The sequence below is a fragment of the Pseudopodoces humilis genome, chromosome 10 (assembly GCF_049639895.1).
Source record: "Pseudopodoces humilis isolate 2021_Gansu_Grassland_sample_001 chromosome 10, ASM4963989v1, whole genome shotgun sequence".
NCBI lineage: Eukaryota > Metazoa > Chordata > Aves > Passeriformes > Paridae > Pseudopodoces > Pseudopodoces humilis.
Window position 1 is genome coordinate 6,695,121 of NC_142209.1, and position 25,227 is coordinate 6,720,347.

General features: G+C 42.8%; 1 protein-coding gene across 6 annotated transcripts in view; it reads left to right on the forward strand.

Annotated features, from left to right (window-relative positions):
• Window positions 1–25,227, forward strand: part of HMCN1 (hemicentin 1) — a 176,103-nt gene that overhangs the window by 24,019 nt on the left and 126,857 nt on the right. For 3 of the 6 annotated variants that reach the window (XM_088060138.1, XM_088060142.1, XM_088060143.1), the window contains exons 2-4: window positions 13,728–13,798; window positions 18,088–18,246; window positions 18,784–18,906. In XM_088060138.1, coding sequence (XP_087916264.1) covers window positions 13,728–13,798; window positions 18,088–18,246; window positions 18,784–18,906 — 353 coding nt within the window. Of the gene's footprint in view, window positions 1–9,534; window positions 9,638–11,965; window positions 11,997–12,848; window positions 12,941–13,727; window positions 13,799–18,087; window positions 18,247–18,783; window positions 18,907–25,227 lie in introns of those variants that run through there. The other 3 variants (XM_088060140.1, XM_088060141.1, XM_088060139.1) reach the window with 3 other exon arrangements.

The following is a 25,227-nucleotide window of genomic DNA, read 5'->3' on the forward strand; positions in this document are numbered from 1 at the left end:
CCAGGGATTTTCCAAATGTCTTTGAAGGAAGTAATCTGGGAATATAATCTTCCAAGCAGAAGAAGCTTTTAATTAGCCATTGTCATTGAATCTATTTATCCTTCAAATAAAAGAAGCTGTGAATTTTTTTTCCAGTCAGCCACTGGACCCCTCTTACGGTGAGGTGTCTTGGTTCTAGAAGACAGGTGTCTGCTAGGGAGAGCAGGAGCCTCCCTTGGGATGAAAGAATGTAGACTCCCTCCCTCCGAATTATTATAAATTTGAAATCAAGGGGCTTTCAGGCAGAGATCTGGGGATAGGAATAACAGTTCTTTACTAGTATAACCAGGCAAACAAACAAACAATAACTACAGCAATAACAAGAGCACAGAACCAGGGATCCCGGGACAGCCTTCTCGGCTGAGATGGGATGGAGGAGAGGTTTTGTTTTCACAAACCCCCTCGGGCAGTCAGTCCCGGTGCTCCTGCAGGGCTCCAAGGAACAGTCGGCGGGAAACAGCAGGGACAAGCTGAGATCCTGGGCCGGCGGCTGAGGTGTATCAGCAGCTCCGCGGCGGTGGCTGCCACACGTCCCGGCAGGACAGGGGGTGAGAGGCCACCAACCAAGAGGGGAGAAGGAGAAGAAGCAGCAGCTCTGTCTGGGTGATGGCGAAATTCCCCTCTCTCCACCCCAGCAGCTCCGCGACCCAGCACACACGAACGTCCTTCCCCGAAGCGGAAGAAACCCACCTAAAAACTGCCCCCCCCCCCTTTTTTTGCCCCCTTCCCCACACCCCCCCCCCCCCCCCCCCCCCCCCGGGCCCGGCTACTTTTTGTCCGTTGTCAATCACCCCTAAGTACCGGTAGTTAGGTTGTCCCAGCACATAATGGGTAAAAATTCCCCGGGCAGGCCAGAACGACAAAACAAAAAAAAAGGACACCTAACCTTCAACACACTATCCACCCCGAATTTTTTCCCATACCAAAATGTTACATCAAATATTAAACCTTATTAAACCTTTAAATTATACACAAACTTACACTACTTTAACTATATACATATGTACATGCAGATACAGATACAAGCACAGTGTCATGGGTAGTTCACTCTAAAACCAGGTCTCTTTGGGGTATGCACCAGGTCTCTCCATCTTTTTGCATCACTCACTAAGTGCAACCCGGTCCCTGAGCAAAGACAACCCCACGGATTGGACTGTCTTTGCTGGAGGCAGAATTAACCCAAACAGTTTTTCCCAGTGTTATAAATGCAATGGCAAAATAGGGTTAATAAAAAAGCGATTTATTATAAAATAATTTCAAGCACCAGCAATGAGAGAAAAAAACCACAATAAAATAAATCAGCGCAGCGCTGGGTGGACAGGGGTCTATACCCAGAGGTACAGATTTACCCAAATCCACAAAGGAGGGTAGACTGTCCGAGGTTTTTATAGGGATTTTGTGTCCTGAGGCTAAAACTCTGAGCAGTTACTGTTCAACAAAGAGTTTAGATGGTTGGTTGAATGAATTTCCTGGAACCGTGGAACTGAATCAATAGACGACTGGGCAGAGTCCTTTCGCATGTGAAAGGTTCTGAGTGCTTCCTGATTGTATCTTCGGTTGGGCTCTCAGGGTGGAGTGTCCAGGTCCGGTGTGGAGCCGATGGGCATCTCAGCCTGGCTCCTCTCATTGTTTAGCCTGATTGTCCGTGTCCTGCTCTTTCTTTCAGGCTGATAAATATCGCCTAGGGTCGTTACTGCCTGAATGGGTAGTTACTGCTGGGTTTGGGGAGAAATCCTTAGGCCACATTATATTTTATATAATTTTTACATTGTTACAAATACAGTTATATACTTATTTATTCTTTCACGAATTTTTATCCAAGGTTACATTTATCACACCAGCATACCTCTCATATGTACTACTGGAACTTTATCTGTCGTTCTAAAGGGCTCAGATTGGGCAGGGCCTGCTCGGTTAGTGGAACTTCGGGTGTTCACCAACCATGTGGCTTTTGCTAAATTAATCTCCCAGTTTTTGAAAGTTCCCCCACCCAGTGCTTTTAAGCTGGTTTTAAGCAAGCCATTGCACCGTTTAACTTTCTCTGCAGCAGGTGCATGGTAGGGGATATGGTACACTCACTCAATGCCATGTTCTCTAGCCCAGCTGTTTATAAGGCTGTTCTTGAAATGAGTTCTGTTGTTTGACTCGATCTTCTCAGGGGTACTATGCTTTCAAAGGACCTGCTTTTCAAGTCTCAGGATGGTGTTCCGGGCAGTGGCATGAGGCACAGGGTAGGTTTCTAACCATCTAGTGGTGGCTTTTACCATCGTGAGCACGTAGCACTTGCCTTGGCGGGTTTGGGGCAGTGTGATGTAGTCAATTTGCTAGGCTTCTCTATACTTATATTTGGACCACCGCTCACTGTACTATAGCGGCTTCAACCGCTTGGCCTGCTTGATCGTGGCACACGTCTCACAGTCATGGATAACCTGTCTGTGGTTAGATCCACCCCTCGGTCTCGTGCTCACTTATAGGTGGCATTTCTCTCCCGATGACCTGAGGCATCATGGGCTCATCGAGCTAGGAACAACTCTCCCTTGTGTTGCTAATCTAAGTCTATCTTTGACACCTCTATTTTTGCAGCCTGATCTACCTGCTCATTGTTTTGGTGCTCTTCCATTCTCTCTCTGTGGACAAACTTCTCTCTTACACTCATCAAAAGCCGCTCTCAGAGGGAAAGGGGCCCTTGCTCTCTGACGAATATCTGATTCACACCTGAGTCTTGGGTCAAGGGTCCCAAATTCTTTGCCTCACCACTATCCAGCTGCACACCTGTTCCCATAAGGTCCCAGACCCAAAGTAACCAGGTTGTATAAGGCTCAAGCCCCTGCCTCACAATGTCTTTTTGTAACTTACGGAGACTGTCATATGTCAAAGACTCAGTAATGATTTCAACTTCTGGCTCCCCTGTGGGTTGTGAGGGTCCTCTTTTCTTATCTTTATTAACAGGGTGCTGTGATTTCATCTTAGACTTTCTTGTTTCTACAGGGGCAACAGCTGCTGGCTGTGACTGCCCTTGTGGTTCAGCTGGAACCTGGACGGTTGTAACGTCTGTGGGTTCTACTGCAGCACCATCAGACTCTCCTTCTTTGGGGCAGGGGGAGGGTTTCTCAGCAGCTGAGGAAATACACTCCTTTAGCATCTCACGCATCTCTTTCACCAGAACCCCCACCCACTCTGGGTGGTTCATTTCTGACGTGGGCTGTGGGGCAGGGTCAGGCTCTGGGGCAGCACTCCCTGTCTCTGGGGCTGTGCCAGGCTCTGGGGCAGCACTCTCTGTCTCTGGGGCTTTGCCAGGTTCTGGAGTAGCATTTCCGGTCTCTTTCCCTTTGTCTCTGAAGGCTAAGTAGAACAGGCCTATCAGTACCACCAGCCACTGTAAGATGTCATTAGCATTCAGAGAAGATTTTAACCCTTCGAAAACTGGTGGGGTAGGCTCAAGGAACTGGGTGAAAGGTTGGGAGAAAATTTCCCCAGCTGTCTTTTTTTCCCAGTAGGTACCATTATTAAAGTAACTCGAAAACTATCCAGTTAGTGTGTGACAGTTCTGAATCCATGAGCCCGCCGTCCAGAGGACGTTAAACATCTATGAATTCCTCACCTTATTAACTCACAAAACAAGCTGGATAATAGCCACAGTAGCCTTAGTTATAGGACCCATATTTAAGTAAGGTACAGCAAATGGGAGAAATATAGCTGTGACCACATGCCCCCCGAACCTGGGTAAGCTCAACAACATGGTTCTACTTAACAAGGTTTTTAAATTCAGCACACAAAAGTTAGGTTATTTAAGAACTGTTATTCCTTTTATGCCCTTTTCTCTCAGTGCCCCACGTTGGGCGCCAAAATCTGTCTTGGTTCTAGAAGACAGGTGTCTGCTAGGGAGAGCAGGAGCCTCCCTTGGGATGAAAGAATGTAGACTCCCTCCCTCCGAATTATTATAAATTTGAAATCAAGGGGCTTTCAGGCAGAGATCTGGGGATAGGAATAACAGTTCTTTACTAGTATAACCAGGCAAACAAACAAACAATAACTACAGCAATAACAAGAGCACAGAACCAGGGACCCCGTGACAGCTTTCTCGGCTGAGATGGGATGGAGGAGAGGTTTTGTTTTCACAAACCCCCTCGGGCAGTCAGTCCCGGTGCTCCTGCAGGGCTCCAAGGAACAGTCGGCGGGAAACAGCAGGGACAAGCTGAGATCCTGGGCCGGTGGCTGAGGTGTATCAGCAGCTCCGCGGCGGTGGCTGCCACACGTCCCGGCAGGACAGGGGGTGAGAGGCCACCAACCAAGAGGGGAGAAGGAGAAGAAGCAGCAGCTCTGTCTGGGTGATGGCGAAATTCCCTTCTCTCCACCGCAGCAGCTCCGCGACCCAGCAAACGAACGTCCTTCCCCGAAGCGGAAGAAAGCCAGCTAAAAACTGTCCCCACCCTCTTTTTCTGCCCCCTCCCCCCCCCCCCCCCCCCCCCCCCCCCCCCCGGCCCGGCTACTCTTTGTCCGTTGTCAATCACCCCTAAGTACCGGTAGTTAGGTTGTCCCAGCACATAATGGGTAAAAATTCCCCGGGCAGGCCAGAACGACAAAACAAAGAAAAAGGACACCTAACCCTCAACATGAGGTATGTCTGGGGACACGGTGGGAGCCTGAGTTCAGTGAAGAAGAAGAAGGAGCTTTATGGATGAGGCTGTGGTACTCTGCAGTGCCAGGAGGCTCCCGATGGTGGCGCTCAGATATTCCAAGCTGGTAGTGGTATGGACAGCAGCTCAAAGTCAATCATGCTAGATGTCACAGTAAATAAGTTAATTTTGTAATGCAATATTAAGTATAAAATGTGAATTAAAAACTGTGTTTTAAATATTTCTTGATTTGTCTTAAGCATGGTAAGCTAATTAATGACAAGGCAGCACTGTAAAATGGGTAGTTGCATTCATTCCTGCCTGATTCCTCAGTGAACGTTCTTTATCCAGTGCTGTTACAAGTGTAGAAGGAGTGGTGCCAAAATACACAGACCCAGAGATGAGACAGAAATAGACCTGGACTGAACTGGAGAAAGAATTTAAAGAGTATTATGAACTGAGCTTTACTCTGTTCAGCCTGTTGTTAACAAGGGGAAATAAACACAAGCAGAAAGTGAACTGATGACCTTCTCAGATGTTTAGTGGGAGTTGTGAGTGCATGCCAGCCCTGGGATCCGGTGCTGCTCCCAGGCTGGACAGTAAGGAAGCTGTGTCTGCAGTCCTTATCAGCTGTTTGTCCTTTACTGTAGGCTGAGCAAAGCAAATAGCTCAAAGCATTTTCCCCTTGTGTCTGCTTGTGCCTTTTGTTGTTGAAAAAGCGAAGCAGCCCCATGAATGCCTGCAGTAGTGGCAGTGCTGAATGGGCAACCATGAACCCCAAAGCTCTGGGCACACAGGAGAGAGATGCAGGAGAGCACAGACTGCAGTCCTGAATGTACTCAGTGCTGGGAAGGAGCTCGAGCTCAAGGCCTGGATGTCGGGGACCACCTAGTTGTATGAGCTTCCCATAATCTCCGTGGCTTCTCAGCCCTTGGCCTCTCTCAGGGCCTGTCAGCTGAGTTGCCAGCTGTGGCTGTGTGTTGCGAGCTGGGCAGTCATCCACGGAGGGCTGGCCAGAGGCAGCAGAGTCAGCTCAGACACGGCGTTATGGCCCTGCTGAGAACAGACCTCTGGTGCTGTGCAAAAGACAGACACGGAGGAGGAAGGTGGGGCTGTTCCAGATTTCAACATTCAGTATGTTTGCTTGTCCCTAGAAAGGAAAAACCTTGTTTTGTGTCATTCTTTTTGAGACATTTAATAGCCGCTAAAATCATTACTTTAAATCTGAACCACATGGACTAAAGTTTTCTGGTCTCTTTGCCCATAGTTGTGCACCAGCAATAGACTTCTGGCTTCACAGTGGAGCTAGAGGCGATGCTCAGGTGGATTACTTTCTCAAAACAATAATCAATCTGTGTTTCTATTTCATTCAAGCTATCTTCTTCTCATTTCCAGTCTAAGGGAGTAGTTTTTAAATTAGGATTCCTTGGTTAATGTGATGTGCCACTCACGCAGAGGGCTTGAGAGGCTCCAAGACTGTGCATTACCCATTTAAGAGAGCATTTGTAGCAAACCTGGATTTATTTTAACCATCTCTGGGTAGAGGAGGTTACTCTGCACATGCTGTGGTTTTTGACTGTAGTTCTCAGAAGATGGACTTAACAGTGTGGTGGGCAAATCTGTCTGTGATTTTTATTGCTTCTTACTGCATGGGGTTAATAATTTTTAGACAACTGCACTTGAGGCTCATAAGCTAAACTTGGTGCTTGTTGCAGTAGACAAAAGATGAGAATATCAGATTTTATCCAGTGTGGGTCTCCCAGTGAGCTTTACTTTTCCAAGAAATGAAGCATGTATAATGTTTTTTTTTGTCATTGTTATTTTCTTAAAAAAAAAAATTAAAAAAATCACGACCTCATAACTATTAAAACAATAGGAAATAACAACAAAAACGTGGCACTTGCTAAGGCACATTGTTAGTAAAGCTTGTTTTAGATCTTTGGTCACTGAATTTCAGCCAGCCTCTGGCCACTGTCCGGAGGTGAAGAGTTTGATGCATGAGGGTGGTGGCCCTTGCCATCTGTGAGGATGGAGCTTCATCAGCTCCACTGGAACTAGGCTGGGCTGCTTAGCAGGGCTCTGCAATTCCCAGGATAATCTATCTGGTTTGTCTGTGAACAGCCAACTCATGAAAAACTCAGTGAAAAACTGAGCAGTCTGACTCCTTCCTGTCTGCTGTTACACTTAGTAGTCATAAGTCATGAGGCTGAAAAATTATTTAAAAAATAAAAAAGTGAGTGTGTTAAGGAAACATGAACTTGCTGGGCTGGTTTGGCTCATTTCTCTCTGGTTAAGAATCAGGTAAAAGTTGCTCACTGAAGTTTCTGGTCTCTTCAAAAAATTAATTATTACCAGGTTAGAATCTCAAAGCAGCTGAATCATGAGGTAATACAATTTACTAGGAACCTTTAAATAGATTATTACATGTTCTACTGCTAAGCATCTTGGCTTACTCAGTGCTCTCTAAATTAATTGGGACAGTCTTTCCAGAGGGATGTGTGTTAGCCACAGGGGGCTCATGACTGTAGGCAGTATTTTCAGTGCTGTCTTGTGCTCCTGGAAAAATTCATCAATGTTTCTATCCACACAGCTCCCGTCATCTGAATGGGAGCTGAGAGTGTCCTTCACTTCAGAGCACAAAGCACAAGGCTTTAAGTTTTGTCTTTCTTTACTATGTGGTGGAGCCAGCTTCTTGCTTTAGTAGTCTACGATAGAAATTTGCAATCACTTAAAAAGGAGTGCATTTTTTGGTGCATGAAAACATAATGCTGTCAGCTAGGTACTGATACTGTATGCATGTATTTGTCAGCTGTGTGTGGAACAAAACTGTTCACTGTCATTTGAGATGGCAGTTACAAGTGGTTTTCTTTTATGTAGTCTCCCCTGTGTGATGACCTTCCCTTTAAGGGGAAGGAGAGCCCTGTGAAGCACTTCCAGCGGCAGCTTGTGAAGGATCTGTAGAGGGAAGAACCCGCAGGACACAATTTGCTGTTGGAAAATTGCAGGTTTCTGCTTCTGTGCCCTCAGGATGGATAGCTTGCTGGAGCCTGGCTGGGAGCAGCTGTACCATTGCTCTTATTCTCTGAATTCTTGGCAGTGGCTGCTCCTAAAGGTCTTCGGAGGCATTATAAGCAGAGATTTGCAATGGATTGGATATAGTTCTCTTCTCTCTCTGGGGAGAGCATTAAATCAGATAAACCTCGGTGCTCAGCACCCTTAGTAAATGACTCTTAGTGAATAATTGTATACCAGCTTCTTTTGCCAGGGATCTTGGTTAAGGCATTTCAGCTGTCCCATCTAATTACTCCAAATCCTTCAGCATCTCTTAATTTGTGGTGAAAATTATTTGATGTACGTGTATTCACACACATATATAAATGGGCAGGTGAGGATTTGTATATATGAGTATGTGAAAACCATATTAGTCCTCTGATCTCAAAAACTGTCAGAATTGCCACAGTCCAGTGCTAGATTTGTCAGTCCACTCCTGTTGTGGTTTTAAAGCATTAGCTAAAAAATCACTAGAAAACGTACTCATTTCTTGCTGTGAGATATGGATTAGGAGAAGGGCAAAACAGGCTTAAAACTTAAAAGGAATAAAGAAAGTTTATTAACAAAACTACAAGAATAAGAAACCAGAATAAAGCCTCTAGAAACCCTTTTTCCCCACCACCCAATCATTCTCTTGTTTAATTGACAACAGAGACAAAAAAAAACCTGGTGGTTAAAACAGTCCCAAGTTTGCTATAGTCTTTTCGTCAGTCTTGGTAGAGAAAAAGAAGTTCTCTTTTGTCAATCTATGGAGTTTTTCACATTTTCTCATGGCTTTCTATTTTTCTGATGCCAGCCGCCCAGAAAACTCTGCTGTCAGTTCTTTCCTCCCTTTTCACACCACTCTGAGGTGCATTCATGGGCCGTAAGTCAAGGGGTGTCATTTTAAGGATGAGTTATTCAAAAGCAAAAATGTTCTTCATCTATCTCTGTGATCATCTCTGGAAACAGAAGTTTTTTCTTTGTCTCTTAAGGGCCACAAATCTTCAACAGCTCTCTCTTCTTTTTTTGTTCCAGCATCTCTTAAGATTACAACTACTTTACCATTTGCTTTGATCCACACTTTGAAATACTCCATTCCCCCCAAAATACTGTCATGAATTAAAGGAGTTTTTTCAGAATATTATTGTCCATCTCCATAGCTTTAACAAAAGAATATTTCAGCTTATTAAGGCAATCAATTATTTCTCTCCCCCATCTGAAGTTTAATTCCTTTCTTCACTGTCTTTGATAGTTTATGTTGTCTCTTTACCTGTTGATCACTCTCTCTTGCCCTCTTCTTGGAAGAAGGATTTAATCTGCAAATCTAATCTGGGTAGTAAAAGGGTTAAAGTCTTGCTCAAGCCACAGGTGCTTATGCTGCCAGGTTTCAGCTCAGCAGAGCCTAGAGCCAGGCCCCCCAGGAAAAGCTTCAGCCACCCCAGAGGTTTCCCGGGAGGCCGAAGCTGAGCCCGGCCCAGCCTGGGGCCGGGGGAAATTCCCTCAGGCTCCATCTCCTGCCCGGGAACCGCGGCAGGCCCAGCCCAGCTCCCACCCGGGCTGCGTGGCCTGGGGAGGAGATAGGAGCCAGCTGGAGTTCTGTTACCTTTCGAAGCTGGAAACCAAAGAGAGAGCAATTCCCGGGCTTAGGTTTTAAAGGGGTGGGGGGGGGGTGGGGTGGAGGGGGGGGGGGGGGGGTGTTCACAGGTTGATCTCACTTTTCAGTGGTCAAAACTACTGTCAGTTCTCAGAAATGGCCAGTTATTGGCCAGGAGAAAAAACTCCCATCAGCCTCCAGCAGCCTTAACTTCCTTAGCTGTTTCCCTTTGTTTCTTAAATGCCAATCTATCACAACTCCATAAATAAAAAAGAATGTGGAAGATAATTGTCACCCAGATTTTTTCTGTGTATACTGTGTTATGAAGAGATAACTATAAACTAATAACTACAATGTTAGTTTTTATTAGTATGTAATTAATGTAGTTATCTAATGTAATATAGTAATATTGTGGTATTATTATATATAATAGAATAATAATGTTTTTATTGGAATATCAGGGATTTGTTGCTATTCTGTGATGGGTTTTGGGGTTTTGTTTTTTTTTCTACTTTTTCATTTGTAGTGTCATAGTTCTGAAATTTTTATTTCTTTGGAAGTATTCAAAGGTGTAGAGGCTTTTAGGGGGAATATCTTTGCTTTATTTATTTAGTTAGTTTTAATTCTGAATATGGCTTTGTGTCAGGAAAACATCCTTGCTGTGAATTAGAAGAAGGAATTCTGTGGGTGAGAGCACTCCACAAGGTTTAGCATCTCTGCCAAAATTCCTTCGGCTACCATGTATCACTTGGAGCTTTTTTATTCCTTCTGGGACAAACAAATCCAGTGTTCTGAGTTGATGAGAGATAGGCAAAAGACTTCCATATTCCTTTGCTAGATCTCCTAATGCACCCAGCTGTCCGAAGCGGACATTTGGTGCAGATGTGTTCTGTGGTCAGGACTAGGGGAGTGCCAGATTTGCAATCAACATCAGTGGTAATTATGTGTGATTGTGTGTCATGGGGAAATCTGTGGTTTTCCCAATGTGCTTGTTGGTCAGCTTGTACATAGACATGTGGCCATTTGAAAGCCATGGTAAAACAGCAGGGCCTTTTGGAATGGTCAGTTTCTCTGGTTGTTGTGTGCTTTTCTCTTTATTTACCAATGAAATGGTATATACAAGACTTGCCCCAGGAAGGAAGCATCAAAATCCTTGATCTCTGTGTTACTCAGTCTTATGTTGTCATAGTTGTTTAATTGCTTTGGTAGAAGCTCAGATGCCACAGTGGCTACCTTGACGTTTCTAATTTCAGTTTCGGAAGTCCAGGCTTTGCTCAGGGATGTGCAGCCATTCCTTTAAAATGTTTCCTTTTGGCTGTTACCAGTTTGTGTGTGTGCTGCATTGACTGTTGGATTCCCGAGTCAGTCTGGAAGAGCTGATATTTACACTGTACTTGTGAGGCCGGAGGATTGAGTTCCTGCCTCAAAAAGACTCGCTGCCATTCTGGGGCTGTGTCAGCTTTTTCACCTTTGCACAGCTCCCTCTGGGTGACCATGAAAGTTTTGGAGTAGTGAGCAACAGACAGACCCCCACAACAAAACAGTTCCAAATCTTCCCATATCAGTTCCTAAAAATGGATTCAGAATGCAGTGTGAGAAAGGAAAACCATCCCAACAAGTGGAAGTGTCCAAGGCCAGGTTAGATGGAGCTTGGAGCAACCTGGGATAGTGGAAGGTGTCCCTGCCCATGGCAGAGGGTGGGGCTGGAGGGGCTTTAAGGTCCCTTCCAACCCAAACCATTATGTGATTCTGTTAATAGTATTCCATGTGTCAAGCTTGACCTAAAGAGCTAATGAAGTTAAAAAGCTTTTTATTTGCTTCTGCTTGGTGTGTTTACAGGGTATAGTTTCTGAGTGAGCATTCTGTTTAAACTATGCTTGTTACGTAAATTTAAATCACTTCTCATAAAGCCCTCTCACTTTTTTCTATTCTGGACACTTTGAAGGCCTGTGCTAACCTGTGTTGATGAAACAGCCTTACTTAGGCTGCACTTGGAGGTCACAGAATGAGAATGAAAGAAACTGAAGCTGGTGAAGGCTATTTATTTTTTCTGGCAGGCAGGTCACATGAGCTGGTGGCACAACAGTATGTGAAGGACAGCTGCTGGGTTTTTTGGGAGAAGCAGGTGGTGAAGAGGAGCACCATCACCATTCAGTCATGGCCTCGTTTGTGGAATCAACTGAGGACATCTGCCCCTGCACAGCTCCTGCAGGGTTCTCTGCTCTGTCCTGCCCCACAGCACTTGATGCTGACTATGCCATGCTCTTGTGCCCTGTGTGCACTTCACAGCTCTTTTTTGAGCTCTCAGCAGAGGGCAGCTGGAGCTATGATCCTGCAGGAAGCTGTCTGGGCTCCGCTTGGCTGGAACCAGCCTGTGCTGCCTGTGGGGGCATAAGGCCATTTTCTCAGCCCGTCTGACCTGATGGACTGTTTTGGCTTAGCTGAAAGGAGTGTCGCTTTTCAGATCTTTATTTTATAGGGTAAGAAAGTCTTTCCAAAGGATTTACTGCTGTAGACTGAAACACCGACTCCCTCAACGGATGGGAATAATGGAGCTAATGGGGTTACTCTATGGATAAACTCCAGTCAGTGACAACACTTTAGAAGAGTGCTTGGCAAGGGGGAGATTGGAGCAAAACAATTAGCAGGTGTTGGCTTTAAAGGATACCTAAAGGAGAATAGTGCCAGGAGGAGAGGGAGCACAGCAAGATGAGGTATGTGAAGGAACAGTGAGTCTTTATAATGGCTCTTTTAATGATAGTGCAGCATTTTAGTACATGGCATTCACAGATAAATGACTCACAGCCATACAAAAAACCCCTAAGGACAGTTTAATATTCCAGGAAAGGTTTTGTGTGATCTCATGGGTGACTTTCAAAGAAATTAAACCAAAAGACCCTCATAAATAGAGCTTGCCCAACAAATACTCGTGTGATTAAAGTAGACCTTAGTGATGGCAGTTGTTGTAACTTCAGTGAAATAAAACTTTGGATTGTTTAAAAAAGAGAAATGTCTGTATTATGTGGAAGATAAGTGCATATTGACTTTTATAGAGCTTGGAAAGTGTTGTGAGGTCTGCTGAGGCAGCACTTCCCTGTAAGCTGCAGCTGTATTAAATTGGCACTGCTGCAGTTTCATGTTTGGCTTTTACCCTGACAGCAGAATTGTGCCCCATTTGGTCTGTTGGGACTCAGCTGATCTCTTTGAGTGCTTTGGAGCGCTCAACTGTCAGAAGTCTCTTCATTTTTGTGTGTGTGTTTATTTATTGATTTTTGGTGTAGCACCCTGAATGTGCTTGATGAGCTGGGCAAGTGCTGATGGCCAGGGCAGCAATGCCTGCTCAGGCCAGGCAAAGAATGAAGGGCACTGGTGCCAAAGCAGATGGATGTACCCAGGCAGGAAATCTTGGCATAGGAACCAGCTGACTAGAATCACATTTGTAACCAATCAGGAAGGCAGCTGTGTGAGGGGCAGAGGGACAGCTCGGTGGGATTGGGAAATGCTCACATATGTGCTGCTGTTACGCATCCCAGGCAACTTCACTTGGACATCCTGCCCTTCCTCATGTCTTCCTCAGTAGATAAAGACATGGTGAATGCCATGAATAAGTGTTTGTGCTGGGATTGGGGATAGGGCTCATACTGGGATTTTTCCAGAGGTACTTTTTTTTTTTCAGGGAAGAGATGTGGCACGTCTTTTTTTTTTTTTTTTTTTTTTTTTTTTTTTTTCATGAGTAAAATTGCAAAGCCAAGTATGTGTATTCTGTCCAGAAAGGCCTCTTCATGTTTACCTAGAATCACAAAATTGTGGAATGGTTTGGGTTGGAAGGGACCTTAAATTCATCTTTTCACCCTCTGCCATGGGCAGGGACACCTTCCATTATCCCAGGTTACTCCATGCTCCATCCAACCTGGTCTTGAACGCTTCCAGGGATCCAGGGGCAGCCAGAGCTTCTCTGAGCACTCTCTTCCAGGGCCTCCCCACCCTCACAGGGAAGAGCTGCTTCCCCAATATCTAATATCTTTAAGTTTAAAGCCATTTCCCCTTGTCCAAAGTCCCTGTCCAACTCTCTTTGAGCCCCTTTAGGCACTGGAAGGCTGCAATAAGGTTTTCTCAAAGCCTTGTTTTCTCCAGTCTGAAGAGCCTCTTTCTGGAAAAATATATTATTTCTTGGTCCAGCAACATTTGTTCTGGGAATTTTTGTTCTGTTTTTATTACTAAGAACAATTAAATGTTTGATCAAAATCAAAGGTGAAAGGCTTTGTGCTTATGCACACAGAAATTGGTAATACTAGAATATTAAAGTTACCAGATTTGAAATCATAGGTTTCAGTACTGGGGATATAATTCTCTACTATTTTTTTCTGTTCATTCTTCTTATAGTTTCATTTTTTTTACTACTGTATGTCTTTGGATAACTCTATTTGCTTTGTATTTCATTCTAGAAATTGGTCCAGTGACAATAACCACAGATCCCAAGAAATTTCAATTTGAACTTAGGGAACTTTATGTTCAGGTGAGTAACTTGTTTCATATGTGGTTTTAATAAAGACTGTTTCCTCATGCTTATCTTTCTTCCTGTGCTGATGTTCCTGCTGCAAGCACTCATGAGGATGTATATCACTTACCTCTGTCATTTTGCTTGCACAAACTGTCATCTCCCTGATTGTCCTAATTTAGGGTTATGATTCATTCCTTTGTCTTAGTTTACATCATTGTGTGGAGACATGGTTTAATAGCAAAAGAAGGAATAGTTAGGTAATACTGTAATTTAGTTGTCATTTTCATTAGTCCTGCTACTTGTTCACAGATACTTTTCGGACTTTTACTGTGTTCTGGAAATTATATTCCATGAACACCATTCAGACAAAGAGGACTGTAAGACCCATCAGGTTTTTCATAGGTACTGCCTTCCCTGCTGTGCATTACTTCGCACTTACTGATACAGTGGCTTCTTAGAATCACAGAATATCCTGAGTGGGAAGGGACCCACAGGGACCATGGAGTCCAACCCCTGTCCCTGCACAGACACCCCAATAATCCCACGCTGTGCATCCCTTAGAGCACTGTCCCAACGCTCCTCGAGCTGACCTGGGGCTGTGCCCATTATCTGGGGAGCCTGTTCAGTGCCCTAGCACCTTCTGGGGGAAGAACCTTTTCCTGAGATCCAGCCTGACTCTGCCCTGACACAGCTCCAGGTGTTCCTTTGGGTGATGGAAAGAAAGGGGGAAGTATTGGAACAGAGTTATCCTTACTGACAGAACATATGTTCGTATTGTTTTGTCTTTAACCAAGGAAAATGCTTCTGATCTGTGGCAAACCTTGCTGGAGTCAGTAGTGGCAAACAGGCTCTCCCTCAGGAACTGGCACATGGTTTAAAGATTACTTTAAAAGTTGGCAGAAGGTTTGAAATCCAGAGAAAACAACAGCTATTGCAGTTTTCTCCTTCATGGGAAATTTAAGCTTCAGCACTCCATCCAGTTTTCATCATTTGTTTCCTCAATATACTGGACAGTAATTGCAGCTGTTTCGAAAAGGTGAATGATTTAGGTGAAGCTTTTGGGAATTTCAAACTCTTCATTACTAATCAAATAGTTTAAAAGTTTCTGTTTTTAATTAATTTTGTATTTCATTCTTTACTGCTGGTTGATCACATATTTCATAATTACTTTCAAGATATACTCGTTCTGCTATATGAAGGCTGTCACTGACTTGTATTCATCCATTGTATTGATAAAGGTCCAAAACAGAAATAAAAAAATGGTCAGAACAGGACTGATAGGTCATCTTGCAGTAGAGAAAATGTAAACACTTTCTACAGGTTTGTTACCAGTATTTTTCCAAAATGAGTGATAAAAGTTGTAAGAATGAATGTTGAGGAGGTAGAGAAAATTTTGAACTGGGGTTGAGAAAGGGCATGGACTGAATATTCTCATTAATGAACAAAGCTAAAATTAGGGTGAAGATAAATTATTTCAAGGCATCTCTTGTATAAAACATATAATGTCAAAATATCCTCAGCTTGTCCTCTCTGAACATCAGGGTAAGCCCAGCTCTTGTTTTTCATTCATCTGTCACAGAATAGCTGGAGGGTCTTTTGGCTGACGTTTGCCATCAGGTAAAAATTGGGCTATGTACATTTCACTGCAGAAACTGGGCCCTGTTCCTTTTACATTCAGAATTATAAGGGACATGTTCCTTGGATACAAGATCAGGATCCTAAGCGGAGGTATCACCTATATTTCATCTGTAATTACCTTTGAATCATTCTTACATGTGATAAGAACATGGACTTGGGCAGCAATGGCTCCTTAGATTTTTTTGTTGTTGTTTTTGTTTGGGTCTTTTTGATAGTTGGGGTTTTTTTTTTGGTTGGTTGGTTTTGGTTTTTTTTTTGTTTTTTTTTTTTTGCATTAAGCTGATTTTTTGTATATGTTTCTGTGGGCCTCTTCAAACTGAAGAGAAAATGAAGCTTCCCAAGCTTCATTCACCTCAGCTTTTCCAGAAAGCTTCACAAGGTAGTTGTATTTAATTTCAGTTTGGAGAGAAAGGAAGGAAATACTGAATGGAAATTTTTCTACTTTTTTTTTTTTTTTTTTTAGTTAAGTAAAGGCAATACTAATGTTAAATGTTAGGAAGCAGTTCTGCCTATGAAGGTGGGGTAGTCCTGGTAGGGGATGCTCAGGGAAGCTGTGGCTGCCCCTGAATCCCTGGAAGTGTCCAATATTGAGAAACCGCCAGCTTATTCACCAGTCTTCACAGAAGTAATCGTGAACGCCGTTTATTTCTATCTTTAGCACACCTTTTATAGGGTTTTACAGGGTCTGCGGGCAGAGTAAGCTACTATTGGCTAATACACACTGTTTACATTTTTTCTCCTACACACAAGGATATTGTTTTGCTTTACTCTCTCTTCTGCAGGCAAGTTTCAAGGATTTTAGCCTTTAATATCACGACTTATTTCAAAGGCTGGTTTGTGCATACAGGCCTTTAGTAATATATAAAATATATCAACAGTCCAAGGCCAGTTTGGATGGGGCTTGGAGCAACCTGGGCTAATGGAAGTTGTCCGTGCCCATGACAGAGGGTGGCACTGGATGGCTTTAAGGTCCTTCCAATCTCAATCAGTGATTGAGAGAGATAGGGACAACTGACTGGTGATCAGTATCTGAATTTACTGTGGGCTACATATGCTTATATACCATTCTAGGAAGGTGAGTAATTTTTGCTGCAATAATTGGGTTAGTCATCATATAAACAAGCTTATACATTTTTGCAACATCTCTTCTACTTGCAGAAATAGATTCACTCTTCTTCCCTGTCACCAGTCTGATCCTTTTGCAATCTTCAAAGCTCCATTTGTTCTTGCCAAGGCATCCTGATTATCAAATCTCTTATGCTAATCAGGTCCAAAGTACTCTGTCTTTGCAACAACACATGATGATGATGTTTTGTTGTTCTACCAGCTGCCTTTTAAGAGTATTATTCTACATAATAGGAACAAAAAAGTCCATGCTTGTTCTCAGAACAACCATTTAGCTAAGTGGTGCTTTTCACGTTCTGTATAGAAAACAGATAGTGCCATATGGAATATTATTAGATTATAATCAAGTAGACTTGAAGTGGGAATAGAAATTTTCCTGTTCCAGGTAGACGTCTATAGAAATTAGCTGTGATTTCAACTTTGCCCACAAATTAAAGCTTTACATGGAAGAGTCTTCTGCTGAAAGAATTTGAATATACATACATATGATGTGTCCCATTAGACTTTATAGGCATTGCCAAGATGTGTCAAAAACATTGACATGTCAAAAATCTTCCTGGAGAGTTCTCTTGAATTTCAGGCTGTCTGGAATCTACCACTTGCTTTTCCCATAAAACTAAGGCTACATTTAGGAGAACTGTTTTTGACAAAGAACGGTGGTTCTTACAGAAAAACAGTGACCACATGCTTATTCTTTAGCATAGGTGAGAAACTTATTGATAACTTGCTTTGAAATCAGACTGAGTATACTGATAAACAGCTTCTCAACATGAACATTTCACTGAGGACAAACAAAATTCTTCCTTCGAGTATGAAGGACTGCTCTCTTTTTGCCGCCTTCTTTCCCAGCATGTGTAGATTTGTATATACATATGTGTGAAGGCATGTTGATTATAAAAATAAAAGAAATTTAGGGAGAGAAATGAATCCTCTCCTTTAAAGATAAAGTCATACTTGGAAGCATTTTGATTGAACACATGGTCTGAAAAACCTCCAGCTCTGCAGCTGCTGCAGTGCAGAGTTGTGGGAACATGGCACCTATGCCGTCTGCTGAGCTCTCTGTCCCCGGGTGGAGTCCAGGGCAGGTTCTTGCTGCTCTGGTTTCCAGAGGTGCTCCTGGAACTTGGCACTGCCTGCTTGGGACCACTTCCCATCTGTCTGTGCCCCTGACCTTCCATGACTGCTGTGTGCTACCAGATCAGGGGAGTTGTCAGCCAGGAAGAGAACATCTGAGTGTAGGAAATGGGGCTGTCACATAAGCTGGAACTGAACAGGACATGGATAAGAGTAATCGTGACACCAGCCAACATCAGGGCTCTTCCTTTGACTTTATTTTCCCTTTGGAACTGTTGCAGTTTCTGCTAGTGACTGCGTGACAGCACTCTGCAGAAAGCATAAAATCTTTAGGGTGGAAAAGATGAATAAATTATTAGAGGCTGAGAAAGTATCTGTCTTGAATGTCCAAGAAGAAAGTAACTTACTTTGTATGTTTTTTTCTTAAAAGAAAAAAAAAGTTACGCTTTATTTCTGCTTGTGAACAGGGTGGTGGAGACTGTCCAGAGATGAGCATTGGGGCAATAAAGATTGCTCTAGAAATTTCCCTGCCTGGCTCTTTCATCTATGTATTTACTGATGCCCGATCCAAGGATTACAGACTGACCCATGAAGTGCTTCAACTCATCCAACAGAAACAGTCACAGGTACCAAGGGGATTTGCATTCCCAGCTGGGTTGTGTGTTTAATGCTCTCTTTTCTCAATGACAAAGGGTAGAATTCTTCTGTGTGAAACTCAGTGACATCTTTATACAGAAGAGACTGTTAATACTGCCTTCTAAGGATTTTAATTTTTTTTTTAATAGAGTTAATTGATCTAGTTAAGGAAAAACTTAGTGGAACATGCTTTCTATTATAGCGAATTAAAGAATGCAACTGAATCTTCTACCAGTATATGTGGTCTTGGCAGCTTATCACCTATATGGATATTTTTATGTTGTTCTGAAAGAAGTATTATATGAATGACAGAGCTGATTGATTTTTTAAAGGGATTTTTGTCTGTTCCTTTTCTTCTGCGTTGCTTTTGCCGTCATTACTGCGTGCAATGCCTCTGTCCATGCAGAGTAACAAACCCATCTCAACTGACACTTTCTTCTGTTGTCTTGCCTTAATGCTGCCGTGGCAATGCTTTCCTCACCTGTGTACCATGTGTCCAATGATTAACTCATTTTTCTTTAATCCAGGTGGTATTTGTGCTGACTGGAGACTGTGATGACAGGGATCATATTGGTTACAAGGTCTATGAAGAAATTGCCTCAACAAGTTCTGGTCAAGTTTTTCACTTGGACAAAAAACAAGTTAATGAGGTAACTTCACTTGAGTTTTGCAATCAATAAAGAATATGAGGCAAGAGTTGTACTGTAAATCTTTAAGAGACCTGATGGTGGGTTCAGGGGCAGAAGAATTTATATATGTTCTGGTGTTAGTGTGCGGACTCTGTTCCACCTTTCCCTTCGTTCCTTTCTCTGTCTTCTCTATCAGGATGCAATTCTGTGACTTTTGTTGATGTTAGGGAAGTGTGAAATGGCACATCTCTCCAGAACCTCCCGAACTTCTCTCTGCCTGTGCCAGAAGGCTTCCAGGAGAAGAGCCTTTAAAAAAAAAAAAAGGAGCAGTTCTGGGCTGTATGTAGCGTAGTGGCTTTTCTGCCCAAAACAAGTGCACACATTTAGCTTTAAATGAGCATTTTGTGAGCAAGCAAAGGATTGCTACTTAGCATGCACAAAAATGTTCCCTACATAGGATAAATAGTGTGAACTCTCAGGTTTCCATTATTCAGAGTCATGGAAGTAACTTTTTAATTGAGGTTATCACTGCAATACTTTTGCCACCTCTGCTGCCCTCCTGGTAACTGTGGTTCCTGACCCACAGCCATGAATGACTATTTGCTTTGGGAACTTTGGTGAGTCTCAGACAGTAAAGAAACTTCAGAAGTGCATGAGAAAACAGTTAGGAGAGAGGTGAAATCACATGGTATTTATCTGGAGAGCTGGAATTGTTTATAAATTTTGTAAACATTTCCCTTTGAATTCCCAGTGTAGGCAATAACTAGATGAGGTTTTTTAATAAAAATCTACCCTGGTTTGTTCCTTCTTCTTTCTGTCCTAAAATTTGGACAAGGATAAATATTGGAGATAAATTGCATTTTTTACAGCTGTTGCCTAGAAAAATTGAAGTTCTTATTGAGAATGACAGAAGCTGTTGGCAGTGGTGCCATAATTCCCATAAGATTTATCCTCCAAAAGTTAGGCTAAAATTTGGAATAAAAGAATTTACCTGGTCTGTTCCCAGCCTGCATTTTGCTATTATGTATAAAGGGTAAAACTTCTCTGTGACACTCCATGAAATCCCTTTATACAGAAGGGATCATCATGGGATGAGATGGTCTTTAAGTGCCCTTCCAACCCAACCAATTCTGCAGCTCTCTGCTACTCACAGTGCGGAATGCTCTTTTCCCAGATTGGAGTTTCAGGGTAAAAGTTGTGGTTTTGTTTTCTTGTGCTTTTGGGAGGTAGAAGTGAGCAGATAAAACCATTTGTAGGTGCTAGACAGTACCGTGTTCTGGAGTGGAGCTGGCATGAGCTGCTTTCCTGGCTGCTGCTGCTTTCTGAACTTGGCACTTTCCTGTTTGTAAGAACACCAGCTTCTGTGTCAAACAACAGACTGTCTTGGAATTTTGAGTAAGGTTTTAAGCAGGGGGTTTCAGTAGCCACTTTCACCCCCTTCCAGATTTCAGCTCTGCGTTTCTTTTGATTAAGTAGAATCATTGTAAATGTAAAATGTACTGGGTTGCAAGATATCTTGAAGATCATCTCATTCCACCCCCTGGAATGGGCAGGGACACCTTCCACTATCCCAGGCTGCTCCAAGCCATGTCCAGCCTGGCCTTGGACACTTCCAGGGATCCAGGGGTAGCCACAGCTTCTCTGGGCACCCTGTGCCAGGACCTCCCCACCTGTGCAGCAGCAGAGGGTGAAATCAGTAGGTGATATTTTTGCAGTGTTTTTGAGAGGGAGGGAAAAATGCAGCTTATGGCCACTGGAAAGAGGTGCTTAACCAGTGTAAGAGGTTGCCTAAGGTGGGAAAAAAGCAAACCCTGAATCACTTTCAGAAGTCTTCCACAATAACTGCTGAACAATTTATGCTAAAGCCAAACCTTATTGACCTTACATAAATCTGTGTCTGGACAAAGTGACTGTGAAAATGAGTTGACCAAATTGCTGCCATTCCCAGTAAAACCTTCTCTGTGGTTTCAGTTCTGGATCAGCATTGATTCCAAGAAGCACATCCACCAGTGGCTGGATGCAAACAAACAGGACATCTCAAAGAGATCTGATCAGCTGTTTATGGAATAGCCCTCAGGCAGGATCCAGCAGCAATCAGACAATCACACTTGTGCTCCTTTTTCTCTGAGGAGTTGATGATGTGTAAAGAATGCAGTTTATAAATGCTGAAGCACACTCACCATTGTGGGCCCAGAGATCCAGCCAATGCTGGATTGGGGATTAGGGAATAGCTACAAAGTCCCTGCTGAGTACCCTGCCAAACAACAACTTGTTTTGTTAAAACATTTTGATTATTCTACCCCCAAAAAACCCAAACAAAGCTATTTTTAGTATATGAAATTTCAAACCATTCCTCTTGTTCTTGCCCTTTGAGCATTAAGTGCAGAGTGAAGCAATATTCTAGGATAGATACAAGGAAACACAGCAAAACAATACTTGATACACATCCAATGCTTGTGTACTGAGAAGACTGTGAAAACTTAGTGCTTCTTTTTTTTACTTCTGAAAAAACATGTTCTGATATCAAATCCTGCAATTAACTTGGTTGAAATTATTGACAGAGTTGTGTTGGGTTCAGTCCAGCAAAACATGAAATGCATATGTATCTCCACTTTTCTGCTGAAGGTAGCTCATCTAAGAGTCTGGGATGAAGGTCCTATTTTTACAAACTCACTCTGATTTCTGTGCAGTAGATAAATGAGAATATTTATCTAGTCATAGTATCAAGGCCCCATCCCTGGAATATTCAGGGCCCATGTTGGGGCTCTGAACAACCTGGACTATTTGAACGTGTCCCTGCCTATGGCAGGGGAGTTAGACAAGATGAGCTTTAGTGTCCTTTTCATCACAAACCATTATAGGATCATAATATTCTAAAACGTTGTCCCCAGTGTCTTGGAAAGCCTTTATCAAAGTGTTTTATGAAAAGATTGAAGTCCTGGCTTTGAAAAGTGTTTCTTTAGGGTGAGATTTCTCTGGTTGCTTTTGTAGACTCAGGGCTTACTTTGCAATAATTGCTCAAAATTTAAATGAATTGCAGAATATCCCGAGCTGAAGGGGAGATCCTTGGAGTCTGCAAGGATTGAGTCCACCCCCTGGCCCTGGAAAAACACCACAAAAGTCCCAGCCTCTGCATCCCTAAGCAGGGAAGCATTGTCCAAACAGTCCTGGAATTCTGGCAGCCTTGGGGCCATACCCATTCCCTAGAGAGTCTGGTCAGTGCCCACCACCCCTTGGGGTAAGAACCTTTTCTTGATCTCCAGCCTCACTCTCCCTGGCCCAGCTGCAGCCATTCCCTTAAGGTTCTGTTATCATGACATTGAGAATATGCATCAAGCATGGGTTAAATTCCGTTAGGAACAGATTCTCTATTTTCATAACTGTGTCCAGTTTCCAAAAGGTACTAATTTTCACTTGAACTGAAGTTACATTACACCATACCTAATTATCCTTCTGTAAGGAAATTCCTGTAAATGGCTGTGATGCCCAAAGATTTGTACTGATGCCAGAGGAGCTGTTGAGATGAACTGTGATGATCAGTATAGGGTGACTATGGTGCTGTGGAAGATAGTGATGATTTTAGTCATTGGCAGTTCAGGTCATGTCTCCAGGTAATTTTGATTGATTGTGGCAAAAATGAGTCATTCCTGTGTCTGATAAACTGGCCTGATCAGAGAGCTGGGAGTTCACAAGAACAGACCTGGTGAGTGGTCTTTTTCCATTTCTTTTAGTGTTGAAGCACTTGATTTTTCTTATTTTTAACCTTTCTGTAAGAAGGGAAAAAATCCTGTACTTACACTGCCTAAAAATACATCTTTCTTCCTGATTTTTAAAATAAGAAGAAATGGATCTTCCATATAAAGAACATTGATGGGAAGAGAACTGAGAATGGCAGGAGGGCACAGCTTCAACTTTGATGGAAGAAGGGGGTGTTGTTGAGTGACTTGAAAGGTGGATGAACCTACATGGGGAAAAAAATAAGAGTTTGGAATTGGATGAGAAGCCTGTGGAGGAGATGAGATGGAGGGTAGACTGAAGACAAGACTGGTAACAGAACATTTAAAAGGGATGGTGCAAAAAGAGTTTTATTGCAGGGAAGGTGCTAAAGGGTATCATCTGTAAGATTACAGGAAATGGAGTCTGGTGGTGTTCACTCATGAGTGGTCTGCTGTAAACAGAGGTCCCTAAACCCACTGGAGTACATCCCATTTCTGCAGGCTCTTAATCCTTCCAGGGCATGTCAACCCAAGGGTTACACCAACCAGCTTCGGTTGGTGTTACAGATCCCTGCTGTGTATGACCAGTGTGTGTCTGGATGATGCTGCAGAGGAAGCAATATGAAATCTTGTTTCACTCAGTTAACGGTGTAAAAGGCCCTTCTACTGCTTTTCAAGGATACAGTGCAGGTGACAAAGTCAAAAGTCCAAAATTACAACAGAGAATGAAGGTTTCTTGTAAACCTCTGTTTCTTGAGTTTTTTTCTCCCTATATAGGCGTTATCCATTTTCATAGAAAAAGGAGGAATGGTTTCATGGAAGAAGCAGCTGTATGCTTCTGTTCTGGAGATACATAATGTACTGTGAATGCCAAGCAAAGAAAGGAAAAGCAAATAGTTACAGCTGGTCTTTCTCTCTTTTACATGGAATTTGGAGTCTCTGGAAAAAAACAAAACATGATCATGTACCTAAGGTCTGTCATAAGGCAACTGCAGAAGAGCTTTTGAAAGACAGTTGAAAGCAGACAGGCTTAGTTCTTGTGGTTCCTAACTTTGAAGAGCTTTTGATCCAACACTAAAACCTTTCAGTCATGTGGTTTTCATACATGCTATATATATAATTCATGTTTTATTTTTACAGTATTATTTTCTCATGCACTGTCTTAGTTATATTTTTTATGTGCATTTAAAAACATTATTAGAATATTTTTCCTCTTTGGGTGTAAGTATGAACCTAAAATTACTTAAGCAATGAAACAGTTAACCTGAAATCCTGTTGCTTTGACTGCTTGAGAAATATTCTTGAGTCCCAGAATAAACAAATGGGAATAGAGACTATGCTCCACAGATTTTCCAGGTTTCAGTATGCATTCCAAGAAATGACCTGACAGCAGGGCAGGTTGCAAGAGCAAATTTTTTTGGTAAATGTTATAAATCATTGCTGTATTTGCCCTTCTCCGTCTAATAATACTCATCATGTCGCATTCTGGCAGAACAATAAAAGCTGCCGTTGTTTTGGGGGCTTTCTGTAAAGGTCCCAGAGGAGAAAAAACCTATTTCTATACCAGTGTTACAGCAGTATTGCAAACCTCTTTGGAATGACAGGGCTGGGAAATGGATCTCCTAGAATTGCCTACTGAACTTATACAAGCAAGTTGCTGCCAGACTGCAGACAGTTGGGTTGTTCTGTTGCCTTCAATTTTCAGTTTTGATCTTGAGAAACTCTAAGAAACTGAAGTTCATATGGGTTCATTGAATTTTACAATCCATTTAAAAACTTACCTGTAGAAGTGAGATCCTGGAATTAAATGGGAACTTTTTCATATACCTCATACAAAAAAGTGTCATGCTCATCTCACTGGGAGTAGAACACTAAAATTTCTTTGGAAGCATTTTTGGACCCAGCTGTGTAATATCCAAAGTAGAAATTAAATGAGTTGGATCTTTTTGAAGCCTTGTGATTCCTGTTCCAGGCTTGTCTAAAGCAAACTTGAGTTGCTCCCTAGCTGCTATCACCAGTGGTTGCACAAACCACAGTTCTCTCTTGGGCCACGTTGCTGCAGGGCTTTGAGTAGCACAGGCAGTTTTACTGTGATTTTTGGGTATGTTGTTTTGCAAACATGCCCAAGCACCTAGCTTGTGCACACACTTGGCGAGGAGACACCTGGTCAGTGTTGTTGCACCCTGTACTGGGAGCACTCAGCACAGCTCAGGTGGGACATTCCTAAGAGTAGAGGGAGAATCATTAATGAAAACCTGCCCTCACCATTTCTAATGTGTTTTCAATTATGACTTATTTACTTACTTCACTAATTTACTTACTTCATCTTTGCACAAAGGTTGTTGGGCATTTATACTGTAACAAATGAGAACAAGTATGCTTTTATAGGAGGTTGGAATCTAGTTTCTATCACAAAGTCATCAAACACAAAAACCTATGGCATATTTCTATTTTTTAAATGATAAAGTAAGCAAGTAATGCACAATAAACCAGGGGAATGAGGTTCTTTTGCGCAATGTGTTGAATTGGGTCCTAGGTTGAAGGACTTGCCCTGGAGACCCCCCCGGTACTGAGGGGTAACACATCCAGGTTGGTTTATTTTTGGTTTCCAAGTCTTGAACAGACA